At 42.6% G+C, this 19,274-nt stretch overlaps 1 protein-coding gene across 1 annotated transcript in view; it reads left to right on the top strand.

Annotated features, from left to right (window-relative positions):
• LOC121556395 overlaps nt 1-15,063 on the top strand; it is a 58,570-nt gene extending 43,507 nt beyond the window's left edge. The window contains exons 8-14 of the mRNA XM_045217635.1: nt 1,742-1,923; nt 2,065-2,178; nt 6,875-6,909; nt 6,983-7,171; nt 7,375-7,473; nt 14,660-14,741; nt 15,052-15,063. Of these exons, the coding sequence (XP_045073570.1) occupies nt 1,742-1,923; nt 2,065-2,178; nt 6,875-6,909; nt 6,983-7,171; nt 7,375-7,473; nt 14,660-14,741; nt 15,052-15,063 (713 nt within the window). The remainder of the gene's footprint in view (nt 1-1,741; nt 1,924-2,064; nt 2,179-6,874; nt 6,910-6,982; nt 7,172-7,374; nt 7,474-14,659; nt 14,742-15,051) is intronic.
• Nucleotides 15,064-19,274: the final 4,211 nt, after the last annotated feature.

Genomic DNA, 19,274 nt, shown 5'->3' with positions numbered 1-19,274 from the left:
TACCCTCTATAACAACCCCCCACGCTAGCCACGCTACGATAGCGACCCCACTTACTATAGCTAACCCATGACCTACCTATCTAAAATAGCCTGGGCTATTTACTACTACTACTACAACAACCCACTGACGGCTACCATCAACTAGTTTTACAACGGTCACTCCCTCTACTAAACCAAATGTAACACTAACAAACTTCTAAACTACTTCCACTAGGTGCACCATCATAGTTCTTCCCCAAATAATATCCTAAAACTTTACTAATTCCTTATGAGTGAAAGTGTAGTAGTGTGACTGTAGTTGTTAGTGATGAAAGATGTGATCTAACTGCCCCACACTCCAAAGTAATAAGGTTCATATAGTAGTCTATCAAAGTAATCAGACCAGATATTGGAATATATTTTTAAACTTTTGACTATATTTCACTACTTCGCTTAAGTAAAGCGTTTCAAAATGTCTTCCACTGCCACAAAAATACTTGTAAAGAGGTAAAGCAACCCCCAGTTTTTCTTCATGGAAATTTGCAAAGAAAAGCCATATCTCAGACGGGCCAATAAAAATAAAAGTTTAAGATGGGCAGTCTGAGATATGGCTTTTTCTTTGCAACTCTGCCTAGAAGGTCAACATCACAGAGTCTCCTCTTCACTGTTGATGTTGAGGCTGGTGTTTTGTGGGTACTATTTAATGAAGCTGCCAGTTGAGGACCTGTGAGGTGTCTGTTTCTCAAACTAGACACCCTCTTGCTCAGTTGTGCACCGGGGCCTCCCACTCCTCTTTCTATTCTGGTTAGAGCCAGTTTGTGTTGTTCTGGGAAGGGAATAGTACACAGCATTGTACGAGATCTTCAGTTTCTTGGCAATTTCTCGCATGGAATAGCCTTCATTTCTCAGAACAAGAATAGACAGACGAGTTTCAGAAGAAAGTTATTTGTTTCTGGCCATTTTGGGTTGAGGTCGGGTGATTGTGGAGGCCAGGTCATCTGATACAGCACTCCATCACTCTCCTTCTTGGTCAAATAGCCCTTAGACAGAGAATGCCAAGAGTGTGCAAAGGTGTCATCAAGGCAATGGGTGGCTTTTTTAAAGAATCTCAAATTTAAAATATATTATGATTTGTTTAACACTTTTTTGGTTGCTGAATGATTCCATATGTGTTATTTCATAGTTTTGATGTCTTCACTATTGTTCTACAATGTAGAAAATAGTTTAGAAAAATAAAAATCTTCAATGAGTAGGTTTGTCCAAGCTTGTGACTGGTTCTGTAGGTGTACTGCAATCAAATGAAACAAATTAAATGATTGAAAGAAACAATGTTTAGCAGGCGCTTGTTTGCATCAAGCCTGTCTGTTCTTCATATGAACATGTTTTGCAATGTGAAACATGTATGTCTAGATGAAACACTGATTAAGTTTGGTGTAAAGTGACTGTATGACTTTGTGTGTTGTAATAGTCAATAGAAAAATGTGTTTAGAGTTTTGAAACAGCTTCCTTTTTGATTATCTGTTTTGAGTTTTGTACTAAGAGTTGCTAAAATGTACCACATACTTATGAAAACTGCACCAAAGCAAAAAAAAAGTCCTCTGTAGCTCAGATGGTAGAGCACGGCGCTTGTAACGCCAAGGTAGAGGGTTCGATCCCCGGGACCACCCATACACAAAAAAATTTATGCACGCATGACTGTAAGTCGCTTTGGATAAAAGCTTCTGCTAAATGGCATATTATATTATATTATTCCTCCCCCCAGAACTGGTTGAAGAGGTGAGTATTTATGACGTCCTGTGGGAGACCAGTAAGAGAGTAGCAGATGAGACCCTCTACTCAGCCTTCCTTAGAGGGATGTATACCAGACGTCTGCCTGCCCGCTGCTACGCTGACTTCTGCCACCAGGAGGCGCTATACCTGGACAGAGTCATCACCATGCTGCAGGTGAAAGGAAAATACATTAAATAAAACTAATACCGTAAAGTTTTACTTTCTATGACTGTGATAGGTGGTTGTCGTCCCTAGCTATCTTAAGATAAGTTGCTCTGGATAACAGTGTCTGCTAAATGTGTGTGTGAGTGCCAGGTGCTGATCAGAACAGTCCAGGGTCCCCCAGACATCATGCTGTTTCTCCAGACAACACATCAACGCTACCAGGAGTCTCTGATGGAGGCCCAGAACCAAACTCCACCACACCTGGTAAGAAGCACTTATAACAATCACCCTTAATATACAATTTAAGATAATATATCTTAATATATAATTTAAGAGGACTTATAGCAAGAAAAACAACGAACGTAGTAGTTGATTTATCAATTCAATAAACCTTCCATAAACTTTTTTCAATGACCCTTATTTAACATTTTTGTTTTGGTTGAATTCAAGTTCAATTACTCAGGTTTTAGTGTATTTAGACCCACTCCCAAAATGGAAATCAATAGTTTAAAATCTCTGCTTTCTTTTCCCTTTTTGATTCCCTTTAGTTCATTCAGTTCACTTCATAGCCCTTTAGCATTCAAATAATATTCACTTTAGTTCATTCAGCTCAGTTCATAGTCATTTAGCATTCAAATAATATTGAGCTAAATTGGCTTTTAGGGTGTCTATAGCAAGGTTTCAATCCAATTGGCGACAGATTTTCATGTCAATATTCTAACATTTTCATAAAAACAATATGCCATTTCAGAGTTTCCTTAAGGAAAATTTGGCACCGGACAACATGACAGGAAGATTTTAACTCTTGGCATTCTCTCAACCAGCTTCACCTGGAATGCTTTTCCAACAGTCTTGAAGGAGTTCCCATATGCTGAGCACTTGTTGGCTGCTTTTCCTTCACTCTGAGTTCCAACTCATCCCAAACCATCTCAATTGGGTTGAGGTTGGGTGATTGTGGAGGCCAGGTCATCTAATGCAGCACTCCATCACTCTCCTTCTTGGTCAAATAGCCCTTACACAGCCTGGAGGTGTGTTGGGTCATTGTCCTGTTGAAAAACAAATGATAGTCCCACTAAGCGCAAACCAGATGGGATGGCGTATCGCTGCAGAATGCTGTGGTAGCCATGCTGGTTAAGTGTGCCTTGAATTCTAAATAAATCACAGACAGTGTCACCAGCAAAGCACCCCCACACCATCACACCTCCTCCTCCATGCTTCACGGTGGGAACCACACATGCAGAGATCAAAGACATGGCGGTTGGAACCAAAAATCTCACATTTGGACTCATCAGACCAAGGGACAGATTTCCATCGGTCTAATGTCCATTGCTCGTGTTTCTTGGCCCAAGCAAGTCTCTTTTCTTATTGGTGTCCTTTAGTAGTGGCTTCTTTTTTTTGTTCTTTTTTTTGGTTATCTAAAAGGGTTAAGGTTAGGGTTAGGGGAAGGGTTAGCTAACATGCTAAGTAGTTGCAAAGTAGCAATAAATTAGTACTCCCTGTATATAGCTCCACATTGATCTGGTACTGGTACTCCCTGTATATAGCTCCACATTGATCTGGGACTGGTACTCCCTGTATCTAGCTCCACATTGATCTGGTACTGGTACTCCCTGTATATAGCTCCACATTGATCTGGTACTGGTACTCCCTGTATATAGCTCCACATTGATCTGGTACTGGTACTCCCTGTATATAGCTCCACATTGATCTGGTACTGGTACTCCCTGTATATAGCTCCAAATTGATCTGGTACTGGTACTCCCTGTATATAGTGTCACGAACCGGCTCAAGTTCGTAACAAAAGGGGAGACACGTGGAGACAAGGAATACCCAAAGTATATATTTATTAGCTAAAGTAAACTAAATCAAATAACAATGGCGTGTGTAATCAGTAATCAGTAGTGTAAGTGAGTGTTTTGCATGCATAAATGTAATAATGCAAGGTGTTGAAAGGTGCCAACGCAAACAACCAAAAAGCCACAAAAATACCACAACAAAAATCAGTCAAAGCATCTGCCTGGAGAAAGTCTCCTCAATGAATGTGGAAGAGGTCCATTTATGCTGGGACACACCCGGCCCAGGTGTTTCCCATGTAGCTGACGCCTCACAACTCCGCCCCACCGGCATCCTAATAAGGAAACAAGAGCAAAGAGAGAGAAGAAGGCAGAAAGAGTGGGAGGGGCGTCACAATAGATCCACATTGATCTGGTACTGGTACTCCCTGTATATAGCTCCACATTGATCTGGTACTGGTACTCCCTGTATATAGCTCCACATTGATCTGGGACTGGTACTCCCTGTATATAGCTCCACATTGATCTGGTACTGGTACTCCCTGTATATAGCTCCACATTGATCTGGTACTTCCTGTATATAGCTCCACATTGATCTGGTACTGGTACTCCCTGTAAATAGCTCCACATTGATCTGGTACTGGTACTCCCCTGTATATAGCTCCACATTGATCTGGTACTGGTACTCCCTGTATATAGCTCCACATTTATCTGGTACTGGTACTTCCTGTTTATAGCTCCACATTGATCTGGTACTGGTACTCCCTGTATATAGCTCCACATTGATCTGGTACTGGTACTCCCTGTATTTAGCTCCACATTGATCTGGTACTCCTGTATATAGCTCCACATTGATCTGGGACTGGTACTCCCTGTATATAGCTCCACATTGATCTGGTACTTCCTGTATATAGCTCCACATTGATCTGGTACTGGTACTCCCTGTATATAGCTCCACATTGATCTGGTACTGGTACTCCCTGTATATAGCTCCACATTGATCTGGTACTGGTACTCCCTGTATATAGCTCCACATTGATCTGGTACTGGTACTCCCTGTATATAGCTCCACATTGATCTGGTACTGGTACTTCCTGTATATAGCTCCAAATTATTTTGGTACTCCCTGTATATAGCTCCACATTTATCTGGTACTGGTACTTCCTGTTTATAGCTCCACATTGATCTGGTACTGGTAGTCCCTGTATATAGCTCCACATTTATCTGGTATTGGTACTTCCTGTATATAGCTCCACATTGATCTGGTACTGGTACTTCCTGTATTTAGCTCCACATTGATCTGGTACTTGTACTCCCTGTATATAGCTCCACATTTATCTGGTATTGGTACTTCCTGTATATAGCTCCACATTGATCTGGTACTGGTACTCCCTGTATATAGCTCCACATTTATCTGGTATTGGTACTTCCTGTATATAGCTCCACATTGATCTGGTACTGGTACTTCCTGTATTTAGCTCCACATTGATCTGGTACTGGTACTCCCTGTATATAGCTCCACATTGATCTGGTACTGGTACTTCCTGTATATAGCTCCAAATTATTTTGGTACTCCCTGTATATAGCTCCACATTTATCTGGTACTGGTACTTCCTGTTTATAGCTCCACATTGATCTGGTACTGGTACTCCCTGTATATAGCTCCACATTGATCTGGTACTGGTACTCCCTGTATATAGCTCCACATTGATCTGGTACTCCCTGTATATAGCTCCACATTGATCTGGGACTGGTACTCCCTGTATATAGCTCCACATTGATCTGGTACTTCCTGTATATAGCTCCACATTGATCTGGTACTGGTACTCCCTGTATATAGCTCCACATTGATCTGGTACTGGTACTCCCTGTATATAGCTCCACATTGATCTGGTACTGGTACTCCCTGTATATAGCTCCTCATTGATCTGGTACTGGTACTCCCTGTATATAGCTCCACATTGATCTGGTACTGGAATTCCTGTATATACTCCAAATTATTTTGGTACTCCCTGTATATATCTCCACATTTATCTGGTACTGGTACTTCCTGTTTATAGCTCCACATTGATCTGGTACTGGTACTCCCTGTATATAGCTCCACATTGATCTGGTACTCCCTGTATATAGCTCCACATTGATCTGGTACTGGTAGTCCCTGTATATAGCTCCACATTTATCTGGTATTGGTACTTCCTGTATATAGCTCCACATTGATCTGGTACTGGTACTTCCTGTATTTAGCACCATATTGATCTGGTACTTGTACTCCCTGTATATAGCTCCACATTTATCTGGTATTGGTACTTCCTGTATATAGCTCCACATTGATCTGGTACTTCCTGTATATAGCTCCACATTGATCTGGTACTGGTACTCCCTGTATATAGCTCCACATTTATCTGGTATTGGTACTCCCTGTATATAGCTCCACATTGATCTGGTACTGGTACTTCCTGTATTTAGCTCCACATTGATCTGGTACTGGTACTCCCTGTATATAGCTCCACATTTATCTGGTATTGGTACTCCCTGTATATAGCTCCACATTGATCTGGTACTGGTACTCCCTGTATATAGCTCCACATTGATCTGGTACTCCCTGTATATAGCTCCACATTGATCTGGTACTTGTACTCCCTGTATATAGCTCCAAATTGATCTGGTACTTGTACTCCCTGTATATAGCTCCACATTGATCTGGTTCTGGTACTCCCTGTATATAGCTCCACATTGATCTGGTACTGGTACTCCCTGTATGTAGCTCCACATTGATCTGGTCCTGGTACTCCCTGTATATAGCTCCACATTGATCTGGTACTGGTGCTTCCTGTATATAGCTCCACATTGATCTGGTTCTGGTACTCCCTATATATAGCTCAACATTGATCTGGTACTCCCTGTATATAGCTCCACATTGATCTGGTACTGGTACTCCCTGTATATAGCTCCACATTGATCTGGTACTGGTACTCCCTGTATATGGATCCATTGTTGAGTATTTGTTTTATTCCTCCTGTTACTTTTATTTGTATTATTATTTAAAAGGGCTCGTAAACATTTCAAGTCTACACCAGTTATATTCAGCTAGTGACAAATAAAATGTAATTAGATTTTCCTCCTCCTTTTCCTCCTCCTCCTCCTCCTCCTCCTCCTCCTGCCTACAGAACCTGTCCTCCATCCAGCCCTCTGCAGCCGTAGCGTCAGTACCTCCAGAGCTTCCATGACATAGTGAATGAGGAGCCCATCTACTGGCTGGTGTCTCTGCTGCCCAGAGCCCTGCTCAGACCTTACCTGGCACAGCACCTGCCCCTGGGAGAGAGGACCAGACCAGGCCCCAGGCCCTGCCTCTACCCCTGGCTAAGCCTCTTCCCCTGCCCCTGCTACCAGTGGGGGGGAGAGGACATGAAGTCAGACCAGTCAGACCAGAGGAACCAGAAGGACAAGTCAGGGTCATATTACAGGTATCTTGAGGATATTATAATGTATTACAACTGATACAATATAATGTATACTGATTGATATTGATGATGTAATGTATGCTGATTGATATTGATGACATTGATTGCCTATGGAGGTTTATAACGTCTCAACTCCACATTGTTGTGTTTAATCTTGTGTGGTAATATTGTGGAGTGACACTTTTCTAACCTGTCTCTCTCTCCAGGCCTCTACTGGAGAAGTACCAGGATGTGATAGACGTCTATAATGCTGTCAACATCTTCAGAGTCCAGATGATCAACGAGAAGGCTCTCTTCACCTCCAGGTAAAGTTAGCCTAACTTAGGTCTACAGTTAGCCTAACTTAGGTATGCAGTTAGCCTGGTCCTGCTATTTAAGTCTACAGTTAGCCTGGTCCTGCTATTTAAGTCTACAGTTAGCCAGGTCCTGCTAACTAAGTCTACAGTTAGCCTGGTCCTGCTAACTAAGTCTACAGTTAGCCTGGTCCTGTTATCTTAGTATACAGTTAGCCAGGTCCTGCTAACTACTGTAAGTCTACAGTTAGCCTGGTCCTGCTATCCAAGTCTTGCCAGGTCTCCCTCGCAAAACAGGCTGTCAACCCTACGGGATCTTCTTAGCCTGGGTACCAGTCTACTTTGTGATAACATTCTACTCCTTGCCACTCCTTGTCATGCGAAATACAGTGGGGGAAAAAAGTATTTAGTCAGCCACCAATTGTGCAAGTTCTCCCACTTAAAAAGATGAGAGAGGCCTGTAATTTTCATCATAGGTCAACTGTCAACTATGACAGACAAAATTAGAAAAAAAAATCCAGAGAATCACATTGTAGGATTTCTAATGAATTTATTTGCAAATTATGGTGGAAAATAAGTATTTGGTCAATAACAAAAGTTTCTCAATACTTTGTTATATACCCTTTGTTGGCAATGACACAGGTCAAACGTTTTCTGTAAGTCTTCACAAGGTTTTCACACACTGTTGCTGGTATTTTGGCCCATTCCTCCATGCAGATCTCCTCTAGAGCAGTGATGTTTTGGGGCTGTCGCTGGGCAACACGGACTTTCAACTCCCTCCAAAGATTTTCTATGGGGTTGAGATCTGGAGACTGGCTAGGCCACTCCAGGACCTTGAAATGCTTCTTACGAAGCCACTCCTTCGTTGCCCGGGCGGTGTGTTTGGGATCATTGTCATGCTGAAAGACCCAGCCACGTTTCATCTTCAATGCCCTTGCTGATGGAAGGAGGTTTTCACTCAAAATCTCACGATACATGGCCCCATTCATTCTTTCCTTTACACGGATCAATCGTCCTGGTCCCTTTGCAGAAAAACAGCCCCAAAGCATGATGTTTCCACCCCCATGCTTCACAGTAGGTATGGTGTTCTTTGGATGCAACTCAGCATTCTTTGTCCTCCAAACACGACGAGTTGAGTTTTTACCAAAAAGTTATATTTTGGTTTCATCTGACCATATGACATTCTCCCAATCCTCTTCTGGATCATCCAAATGCACTCTAGCAAACTTCAGACGGGCCTGGACATGTACTGGCTTAAACAGGGGGACACGTCTGGCACTGCAGGATTTGAGTCCCTGGCGGCGTAGTGTGTTACTGATGGTAGGCTTTGTTACTTTGGTCCCAGCTCTCTGCAGGTCATTCACTAGGTCCCCCGTGTGGTTCTGGGATTTTTGCTCACCGTTCTTGTGATCATTTTGACCCCACGGGGTGAGATCTTGTGTGGAGCCCCAGATCGAGGGAGATTATCAGTGGTCTTGTCTTCCATTTCCTAACAATTGCTCCCACAGTTGATTTCTTCAAACCAAGCTGCTTACCTATTGCAGATTCAGTCTTCCCAGCCTGGTGCAGGTCTACAATTTTGTTTCTGGTGTCCTTTGACAGCTCTTTGGTCTTGGCCATAGTGGAGTTTGGAGTGTGACTGTTTGAGGTTGTGGACAGGTGTCTTTTATACTGATAACAAGTTCAAACAGGTGCCATTAATACAGGTAACAAGTGGAGGACAGAGGAGCCTCTTAAAGAAGAAGTTACAGGTCTGTGAGAGCCAGAAATCTTGCTTGTTTGTAGGTGACCAAATACTTATTTTCCACCATAATTTGCAAATAAATTCATAAAAAATCCTACAATGTGATTTTCTGGAGAAAAAAAATTCTCAATTTGTCTGTCATAGTTGACGTGTACCTATGATGAAAATTACTGGCCTCTCTCATCTTTTTAAGTTGGAGAACTTGCACAATTGGTGGCTGACTAAATACTTTTTTTCCCCACTGTATAACTTGGCATATGACACGGAGTACAGGAAGTGGAATCCCAACTAGCGCATTTGGTTTGTTGAAAGTTGTGGGAACTTACATTTTTGATTTACCATTGGTTCTGGGGACGAAGCCATGACTTTACTGACCGGTAAAATTTAAGGTTATTTAAACGTTCTGAGAACGGAAGTGAAAACCTTGCCTGTTCTGGTAACGTTAAGTTTTAGGTTGAAGGTAGGTTCTGAGAACATCTTACTATGGTTCCCTGAAAGTTTTCCTGGGAGGTTTTATTAACGCTCTGAGAACAGAAATTATAGGTTATTTGAAGTATTTTAACAACTTCCTTAAAACGTTCACTGAATGTTTCAGTAAGACTTTTAATAACACTGTTAGCTTATTTGGGGTGAACTTTTTTTAAACTCCAAGCACAGATAGGACCAGGGACGCAACTTTGGTTTTAGAAGTGGGGGGGGGACATAAGCTGGCGGGGGGTCTGGGGTCCTCCCTCTGATTGATTGTGTAGAAATCCAGGAAATTAAACAATCTAATATTTCCCTTTGGAGTCACTTTTATTGTAAATATGTTTCTAAACACTTCTACATGAATGTGGATGCTACCATGATTATGGATAATCCTGAATGAATCGTGAATAATGATGAGTGAGAAAGTTAGAGCTGCACAAATATCATAACCCCCTCAAAAATGCTAACCTACCCTGTTATTGTAACGGTGAGAGGTTAGCATGTCTTGGGGGTATGATATAAAATGCTAACCTACCCTGTTATTGTAACGGTGAGAGGTTAGCATGTCTTGGGGGTATGATATAAAATGCTAACCTCCCCCTGTTATTGTAACGGTGAGAGGTTAGCATGTCTTGGGGGTTATGATATTTGTGGGTCTGTAACTTTCTCACTCATCATTATTCACGATTCATTCAGGATTATCCTTAATCATGGTAGCATCGACATTCATGTAGAAGTGGTTGATTTTCTTTTGATTTTCCCATGATGTCAAGCAAAGAGGCACTGAGTTTGAAGGTAGGCCTTGAAATACATCCACAGGTACACCTCCAAGTGACTCGTATGATGTCAATTAGCCTATCAGAAGCTTCTAAAGCCATGACATCATTTTCTGGAATTTTCCAAGCTGTTTAAAGGCACAGTCAACTTAGTGTATGCAAACTTCTGACCCACTGGAATTGTGATACAGTGAATTATAAATGAAATAATCTGTCTGTAAACAATTGTTAGAAAAATTACTTGTGTCACGCACAAAGTAGATGTCCTAACCGACTTGCCAAAACTTTAGTTTGTTAACAAGACATTTGTGGAGTGGTTGAAAAATGAGTTTTAATGACTCCAACCTAAGTGTATGTAAACTTCCGACTTAAACTGTACTCTGGTCAGATGAGACTAAAATTGAGCTTTTTAGCCATCAAGGAAAACGCTATGTCTGACAGGGACTGTCGTCGACAGGGACTGGGAAATTGATGAGAATTGAAGGAAAGATGGATGGCGCTAAATACAGGGAAATTCTTGAGGGAAACCTGTTTCAGTCTTCCAGAGATTTGAGACTGGGATGGAGGTTCACCTTCCAGCAGGAAAATGACCCTAAGCATACTGCTAAAGCAGCACTCGAGTGGTTTAAGGGGAAATATTTAAATGTCTTGGAATGGCCTAGTCAAAGCCCAGACCTCAATCCAATTGAGAATCTGTGGTATGACTTAAAGATTGCTGTACACCAGCGGAACCCATCCTACTTGAAGGACCTGGAGCAGTTTTGCCTTGAAGAATGGGCAAAAATCCCAGTGGCTAGATGTGCCAAGCTTATAGAGACATACCCCAAGAGACTTGCAGCTGTAATTGCTGCAAAAGGTGGCTCTACAAAGTATTGACTTTGGGGGGGTGAATAGTTATGCACGCTCAAGTTCTGTTTTTTTGTCTTATTACTTGTTTGTTTCACTATATATTTAGCATCTTCAAAGTGGTAGGCATGTTGTGTAAATCAAATGATACAACCCCCCCCCCCAAAATCCATTTTAATTCCAGGTTGTAAGGCAACAAAATAGGAAAAATGCCAAGGGAGGTGAATACTTTTGCAAGCCACTGTACATAACTTGACATTTCTGCAGTCACAGACTGGTCTTCCCTGGATCCTCAGTGCAGTCACAGACTTCTCTTCCCTGGATCCTCAGTGCAGTCACAGGCTGGTCTTCCCTGGATCCTCAGTGCAGTCAAAGACTGGTCTTCCCTGGATCCTCAGTGCAGTCACAGAATGGTCTTCCCTGGATCCTCAGTGCAGTCACAGACTGGTCTTCCCTGGCTAATTAGTGCAGTCACAGAATGGTCTTCCCTGGATCCTCAGTGCAGTCAAAGACTGGTCTTCCCTGGATCCTCAGTGCAGTCACAGAATGGTCTTCCCTGGATCCTCAGTGCAGTCACAGACTGGTCTTCCCTGGCTCCTCAGTGCAGTCACAGACTGGTCTTCCCTGGATCCTCAGTGCAGTCACAGACCGGTCTATCCTGGATCCTCAGTGCAGTCATAGACTTGTCTTCCCTGGATCCTCAGTGCAGTCACATGCTGGTTTCCCTGGATCCTCAGTGCAGTCACAGACTGGTCTTCCCTGGCTCCTCAGTGCAGTCACAGACTGGTCTTTCCTGGATCCTCAGTGCAGTCACAGGCTGGTTTCTCTGGATCCTCAGTGCAGTCACAGACTGGTCTTCCCTGGCTCCTCAGTGCAGTCACAGACTGGTCTTTCCTGGATCCTCAGTGCAGTCACAGGCTGGTTTCTCTGGATCCTCAGTGCAGTCACAGACTGGTCTTCCCCTGGCTCCTCAGTGCAGTCACAGACTGGTCTTCCCTGGTTGCCTGACCCTGCTGAAACACCTGTCACCATCTGATCCTGCTCAGATGAGGCAAGACAAATAATTACCTTGGTGTACATTTATACATTATATTAGCCAAGAATGGAAACAATGGTTCAATAATTGAAATGACCATTATTCCCAGATCCCAGTCTGTAGCCAACCCATCAACTCAAGATGGCACTTTGTATCCATTCACTGATTGTTATAATATACTGCAAAATTCACCTGATCTCCGTAGGCTGGTCTTCCCTGGCTGTCTGACCCTGCTGGGACACCGGTCACCATCTGATCCTGCTAAGACATGATGATCATAGTGTTGTGTACTGACTGTGCACCATGACAGTGAAGCCTGAAGAGCTGTTTATACTGTGTCAGTGTGAAAAGTAGGGAATTAACTAGGGAAACTGACAGATCAATAAAGTAACATTACTACAGTATACTGACTCTAATAAAAACTCACAGTGCGCTGTCAAAAAAAGGTCAGATTAGTTTGGCCGATGGTTTCATCATTTTGATTCAGGTCTACTAGTGTGATTGAGGCTAAAATAATAGCTATTGTTAGCCAACTTTTGGCTAGCTCTAATGGTACATCAACAGGTGAAAGCGAGCCAAGTTAATTTACTTCTGTTGAAACGGGAAAAAACAAGGCTACAAAACATTTACATGAACACAACAGCTGTTAGATACTGCTACCTGACAGATAGCTAGAGGCTAGAGCTGAACTGGCTGTGGTAGCTACTAGCTAGATAGCTAGAGGCTAGAGCTGAACTGGCTGTGGTAGCTACTAGCCAGATAGCTAGAGGCTAGAGCTGAACTGGCTGTGGTAGCTACTAGCCAGATAGCTAGAGGCTAGAGCTGAACTGGCTGTGGTAGCTACTAGCTAGATAGCTAGAGGCTAGAGCTGAACTGGCTGTGGTAGCTACTAGCTAGATAGCTAGAGGCTAGAGCTGAACTGGCTGTGGTAGCTACTAGCTAGATAGCTAGAGGCTAGAGCTGAACTGGCTGTGGTAGCTACTAGCTAGATAGCTAGAGGCTAGAGCTGAACTGGCTGTGGTAGCTACTAGCTAGATAGCTAGAGGCTAGAGCTGAACTGGCTGTGGTAGCTACTAGCTAGATAGCTAGAGGCTAGAGCTGAACTGGCTGTGGTAGCTACTAGCTAGATAGCTAGAGGCTAGAGCTGAACTGGCTGTGGTAGCTACTAGCTAGATAGCTAGAGGCTAGAGCTGAACTGGCTGTGGTAGCTACTAGCTAGATAGCTAGAGGCTAGAGCTGAACTGGCTGTGGTAGCTACTAGCTAGATAGCTAGAGGCTAGAGCTGAACTGGCTGTGGTAGCTACTAGCTAGATAGCTAGCTAGTTCATTCACTTCAGACAGAACTTCAGTCGAGAGGGGATGAAACATTAGCAAACGTTACATGCCAGTTACACTACCACTACAAGCTCAGCACTGGGGATTTTTTTGTTGTTGTTGTTAAGTCAAAACAGCAAAAAAAGAGGAGGGTGAGAGGATACAGTAGTGAGTATGGTGTGGCGTGATGCAAATATGGTGGAAAGGTTATAGGCAAAATAACCACAGGACAAACATGCTCCCATCAAGCTCTAAGGAAAAATGGATCTCTCAGAACGTTATGTGCTAGCTGGGATGTTAGCACAAAACAGGTCTGGATTTCAGGCTAGGAACTTAAATAAAAGTCACGCTAAAACTCTACAGTAGAACATGGGTATCGCATTAACCAGGTGATCTCTGTATTAATGTTAAATGTCTCTGTGATGTTCATCTCTGTATTAATGTTAAACGTCTCTGTGATGTTCATCTCTGTATTAATGTTAAATGTCTCTGTGATGTTCATCTCTGTATTCATGTTAAATGTCTCTGTGATGTTCATCTCTGTATTAATGTTAAATGTCTCTGTGATGTTCATCTCTGTATTAATGTTAAATGTCTCTGTGATGTTCATCTCTGTATTAATGTTAAATGTCTCTGTGATGTTCATCTCTGTATTAATGTTAAATGTCTCTGTGATGTTAATCTCTGTATTAATGTTAAATGTCTCTGTGATGTTCATCTCTGTATTCATGTTAAATGTCTCTGTGATGTTCATCTCTGTATTTATGTTAAATGTCTCTGTGATGTTCATCTCTGTATTAATGTTAAATGTCTCTGTGATGTTCATCTCTGTATTAATGTTAAATGTCTCTGTGATGTTCATCTCTGTATTACTAGCTGACAGTGTAATACAACTGAGGTCATATGTAATGTTGTCTCCGGCTGGAGCATCCTAATACTTTTAAATATCAAATAAATTCAATAAATGAATCTCTATCTGATGTGATCTAATCCGTCTGTGTAATATTATCCTAGTTGGTTTCCCACTGGTGACGGGGAGGAAGTGGAGGACCAACCCATCCTTGTGTGGTCTGTGGAGTCTGGATCTGACGTTAGGGTGAGTGACATTTTACATTTATTTTCTAACACACTGGCCCATTATTTTCCTTGAGGCCCAAACCCCCCTCACCAAAAAAAAAAAAGGTTATTCTGTTAAAAAAAACTAACAATTTAGACCGGCCCACTGATCTTAAAGATGGGACCAGCCCATCCGGCCCCGAGCTGTCCTAAGGCCAGTCAGTTTCTGGTTAACAGTGACTCTATGGGGACAGCTACGTCAGGAGAGTCTTACAGATAAGGTGTGTTGTCCTTCATTGGTCGTGTTTGTCCTGTCTCCTAAATCTGTTTGTTTCTGTCGCCCCCTCTAGGTGAAGCTGTAGCAGTGCATCTGTATAATGCAGGAAGCTGTGTGGGTGTGGGTGTGTGTTTTCACGCTGGACTGTTCCTCTTGTCAGACATATTCCAATATTCCACTTTTAAGTTTCAAACTTCCCCAAACAACTACTGTTTAAACTGTATTAATGCAATAACTCAATGAATGCACAAATCTAATAATTGTCAACAAAGGGGCTAAAATGAAATAAAAAATGTTTAGGTAATAAAAACAGAATGAAACAACTGCGTGAACTGTAAAACTGTATTTATTTTTATGGATATTGCAATATGAATATTAGACAACCAATCACATTGCTGTGCGCTACCACAATTTGAAGAATTGCTATGGCTAGCCAATAAACAGACTGTATTCCCACCAAGAATTGACCAATCAGAAAAAAGCTAGGGTTGCCCCACTGGCAGTGGGGCTAGTATTTGAATGCTCCATTGTATAAACAATTCCATTTTTTCCTGTGTGCATATTTCATATTCATGTTGGGTCCACTGATTTCAAACAATTAGAGTACAGTTGTCCTTGTCACTTCGTCCTCAAATTCTGTGTCTTTAATTATTTCCTGGATTTACAATCAAAACAATTTAGCTAACATTACGGTTTCGATGTAAACCTGATCTTAAATTAATAGATTAAACTATTTCTCTTTGGGATGAGTGGATTGACAAAAAGAGAGGTTTTTATATCAGAATGTATGGTATGGATGACGATGACAGTTTTACATGGTGAGGAGCTAGGATAGTCAGAAGTCAGATGGCTTTCTCCTGTCAGATTTTCACGGTAAGGAGTAAGCGTGTAGTGTGTGTCTGTTGTTGTCTAAAGGAGTAGTGTGTGTCTGTTGTTGTCTGAAGGAGTAGTGTGTGTCTGTTGTTGTCTAAAGGAGTAGTGTGTGTCTGTTGTTGTCTGGAAGGAGTAAGTGTGTGTCTGTTGTTGTCTGAAGGAGTAGTGGGAGTCTGTTGTTGTCTAAAGGAGTAGTGTGTGTCTGTTGTTGTCTGAAGGAGTAGTGTGTGTCTGTTGTTGTCTAAAGGAGTAGTGTGTGTCTGTTGTTGTCTAAAGGAGTAGTGTGTGTCTGTTGTTGTCTAAAGGAGTAGTGTGTGTCTGTTGTTGTCTAAAGGAGTAGTGTGAGTCTGTTGTTGTCTAAAGGAGTAGTGTGTGTCTGTTGTTGTCTAAAGGAGTAGTGTGTGTTTGTTGTTGTCTAAAGGAGTAGTGTGAGTCTGCTGTTGTCTGAAGGAGTAGTGTGTGTCTGTTGTTGTCTGAAGGAGTAGTGTGTGTCTGTTGTTGTCTGAAGGAGTAGTGTGTGTCTGTTGTTGTCTAAAGGAGTAGTGTGTGTCTGTTGTTGTCTAAAGGAGTAGTGTGTGTCTGTTGTTGTCTAAAGGAGTAGTGTGTGTCTGTTGTTGTCTAAAGGAGTAGTGTGTGTCTGTTGTTGTCTAAAGGAGTAGTGTGTGTCTGTTGTTGTCTAAAGGAGTAGTGTGTGTCTGTTGTTGTCTAAAGGAGTAGTGTGTGTCTGTTGTTGTCTAAAGGAGTAGTGTGTGTCTGTTGTTGTCTAAAGGAGTAGTGTGTGTCTGTTGTTGTCTAAAGGAGTAGTGTGTGTCTGTTGTTGTCTAAAGGAGTAGTGTGTGTCTGTTGTTGTCTAAAGGAGTAGTGTGTGTCTGTTGTTGTCTAAAGGAGTAGTGTGTGTCTGTTGTTGTCTAAAGGAGTAGTGTGTGTCTGTTGTTGTCTAAAGGAGTAGTGTGTGTCTGTTGTTGTCTAAAGGAGTAGTGTGTGTCTGTTGTTGTCTAAAGGAGTAGTGTGTGTCTGTTGTTGTCTGAAGGAGTAGTGTGTGTCTGTTGTTGTCTAAAGGAGTAGTGTGTGTCTGTTGTTGTCTAAAGGAGTAGTGTGTGTCTGTTGTTGTCTAAAGGAGTAGTGTGTGTCTGTTGTTGTCTGAAGGAGTAGTGTGAGTCTTGTAAAATGAGATGTTCTTTAATATATAGGGAGATTTAAGTTAATACATTTTATAATGTAGGGGATGTAGGGGGTGGGCATGATCGCTTAATGGTGAGGGGATGTGATGCTCGTGATGTGTTGGGGCGTGAAGCTCGTAATGGTGAGGGGATGTGATGCTCGTGATGTGTTGGGGCGTGAAGCTCGTAATGGTGAGGGGATGTGATGCTCATGATGTGTTGGGGCGTGAAGCTCGTAATGGTGAGGGGATGTGATGCTCGTGATGTGTTGGGGCGTGAAGCTCGTAATGGTGAGGGATGTGATGCTCGTGATGTGTTGGGGCGTGAAGCTCGTAATGGTGAGGGGATGTGATGCTCGTGATGTGTTGGGGCGTGAAGCTCGTAATGGTGAGGGGATGTGATGCTCGTGATGTGTTGGGGCGTGAAGCTCGTAATGGTGAGGGGATGTGATGCTCGTAATGTGTTGGGGCGTGAAGCTCGTAATGGTGAGGGATGTGATGCTCGTGATGTGTTGGGGCGTGAAGCTCGTAATGGTGAGGGGATGTGATGCTCGTGATGTGTTGGGGCGTGAAGCTCGTAATGGTGAGGGGATTTGATTCTCATGATGTGTTGGGGCGTGATGCTCGTCATGGCGTTGGGGCGTGATGCTTGTGATGGTTTCAGTGGGCGTATAATCACTTCTTAATATCCACTGATGCGTATCAAAGCAGTGTAGTGGAGGTATATGCTGTATCAGTTATGTAGTACAATAGAGAAATCCTGCACAAAGTACCCAACACAAACACAAAGCACGTGAAATATTTTCAGATAGATGATATTCTGCTGAACCTGGGCTGTCAGGCAGCTGGTTGTGGAGCAGCTCACAGAAGAACGACATCAGTAACGCAAAGTGTTTCCCCAACAACAAATAAAAACAACTGGCAATAATTGATATTAACTGAAAAATGATCTTATGTAATTTCTTGCAATAGCCCTCTGTGACTTTAAATAATATTTCTCTCAAAATTGTGATTCCTAAAAGATGTGTCCAGAGATTTGGTCAACTCCATCAGATTTGTCTAAAATCCTAAATGAATCAGGAATGAGTAGGGTCAGCTATACCATAAGGACCCTTTATTAATGTCCTCATTACATGTAGTGCAACAAGGCCACTCATGATCTGGAAAGTTCTCTACTGTTGATAGATTTAAACATATTGAAATCACCATGGTCACAACCATAAACTGTCAACTCCACCTGCCTGATAGAATGTTAATTTTGGTTCTAATATGTTCCGTTTAAATAGGTTTTAGAGTCATAAAGCAACTGAGGAGAAACTATAATAGAGCCCTTTTGTGGGAAAAAAACCTCATTTTGATTGGCTGGGCCTGGCTCCCAAGTGGGTGGGCCTGGCTCCCAAGTGGCTGGGTCTGGCTCCCCAGTGGGCGGGTCTGGTTCCCCAGTGGGCGGGTCTGGTTCCCCAGTGGGTGGGCCTGGCTCCCAAGTGGCTGGGCCTGGCTCCCAAGTGGGCGGGTCTGGCTCCCCAGTGGGAGGACCTGGCTCCCCAGTGGGCGGGTCTGGCTCCCCAGTGGGTGGGCCCTTGCCCAGTGATGTGAAATCCATAGATTAGGGCCTAATTAATTTATTTCAATTGAATGATTTCCTTCTATGAACTTTAACTCAGTAAAATCTTTGAAATTGTTGCATGTCGTTTATTTTAGTTCAGAATACATCCAATTTAAAAGTTGTATTGTACTCCACTGCTACAGTCTAGCTCCGCCCTCAACTTCCGGACTTGTCTACGTGCTGCTGTGCAGACAAGGGAAAAAATCCCCTGTGATGCTTGATCAGACCCATCAACAGAGGTAACATCATGATCAGACCCATCAACAGAGGTAACATCATGATCAGACCCATCAACAGAGGTAACATCATGATCAGACCCATCAACAGAGGTAACATCATGAGCAGACCCATCAACAGAGGTAACATCATGATCAGACCCATCAACAGAGGTAACATCATGAGCAGACCCATCAACAGAGGTAACATCATGATCAGACTCATCAACAGAGGTAACATCATGATCAGACCCATCAACAGAGGTAACATCATGATCAGACCCATCAACAGAGGTAACATCATGAGCAGACCCATCAACAGAGGTAACATCATGATCAGACCCATCAACAGAGGTAACATCATGATCAGACCTATCAACAGATGTAACATCATGATCCATCAACAGAGGTAACATCATGATCAGACCCATCAACAGAGGTAA

This window comes from Coregonus clupeaformis, unplaced genomic scaffold (assembly GCF_020615455.1).
Source record: "Coregonus clupeaformis isolate EN_2021a unplaced genomic scaffold, ASM2061545v1 scaf1157, whole genome shotgun sequence".
NCBI lineage: Eukaryota > Metazoa > Chordata > Actinopteri > Salmoniformes > Salmonidae > Coregonus > Coregonus clupeaformis.
Note: the sequence above shows the minus strand (reverse complement) of the source record. Positions and strands in the feature narration are given on the sequence as shown.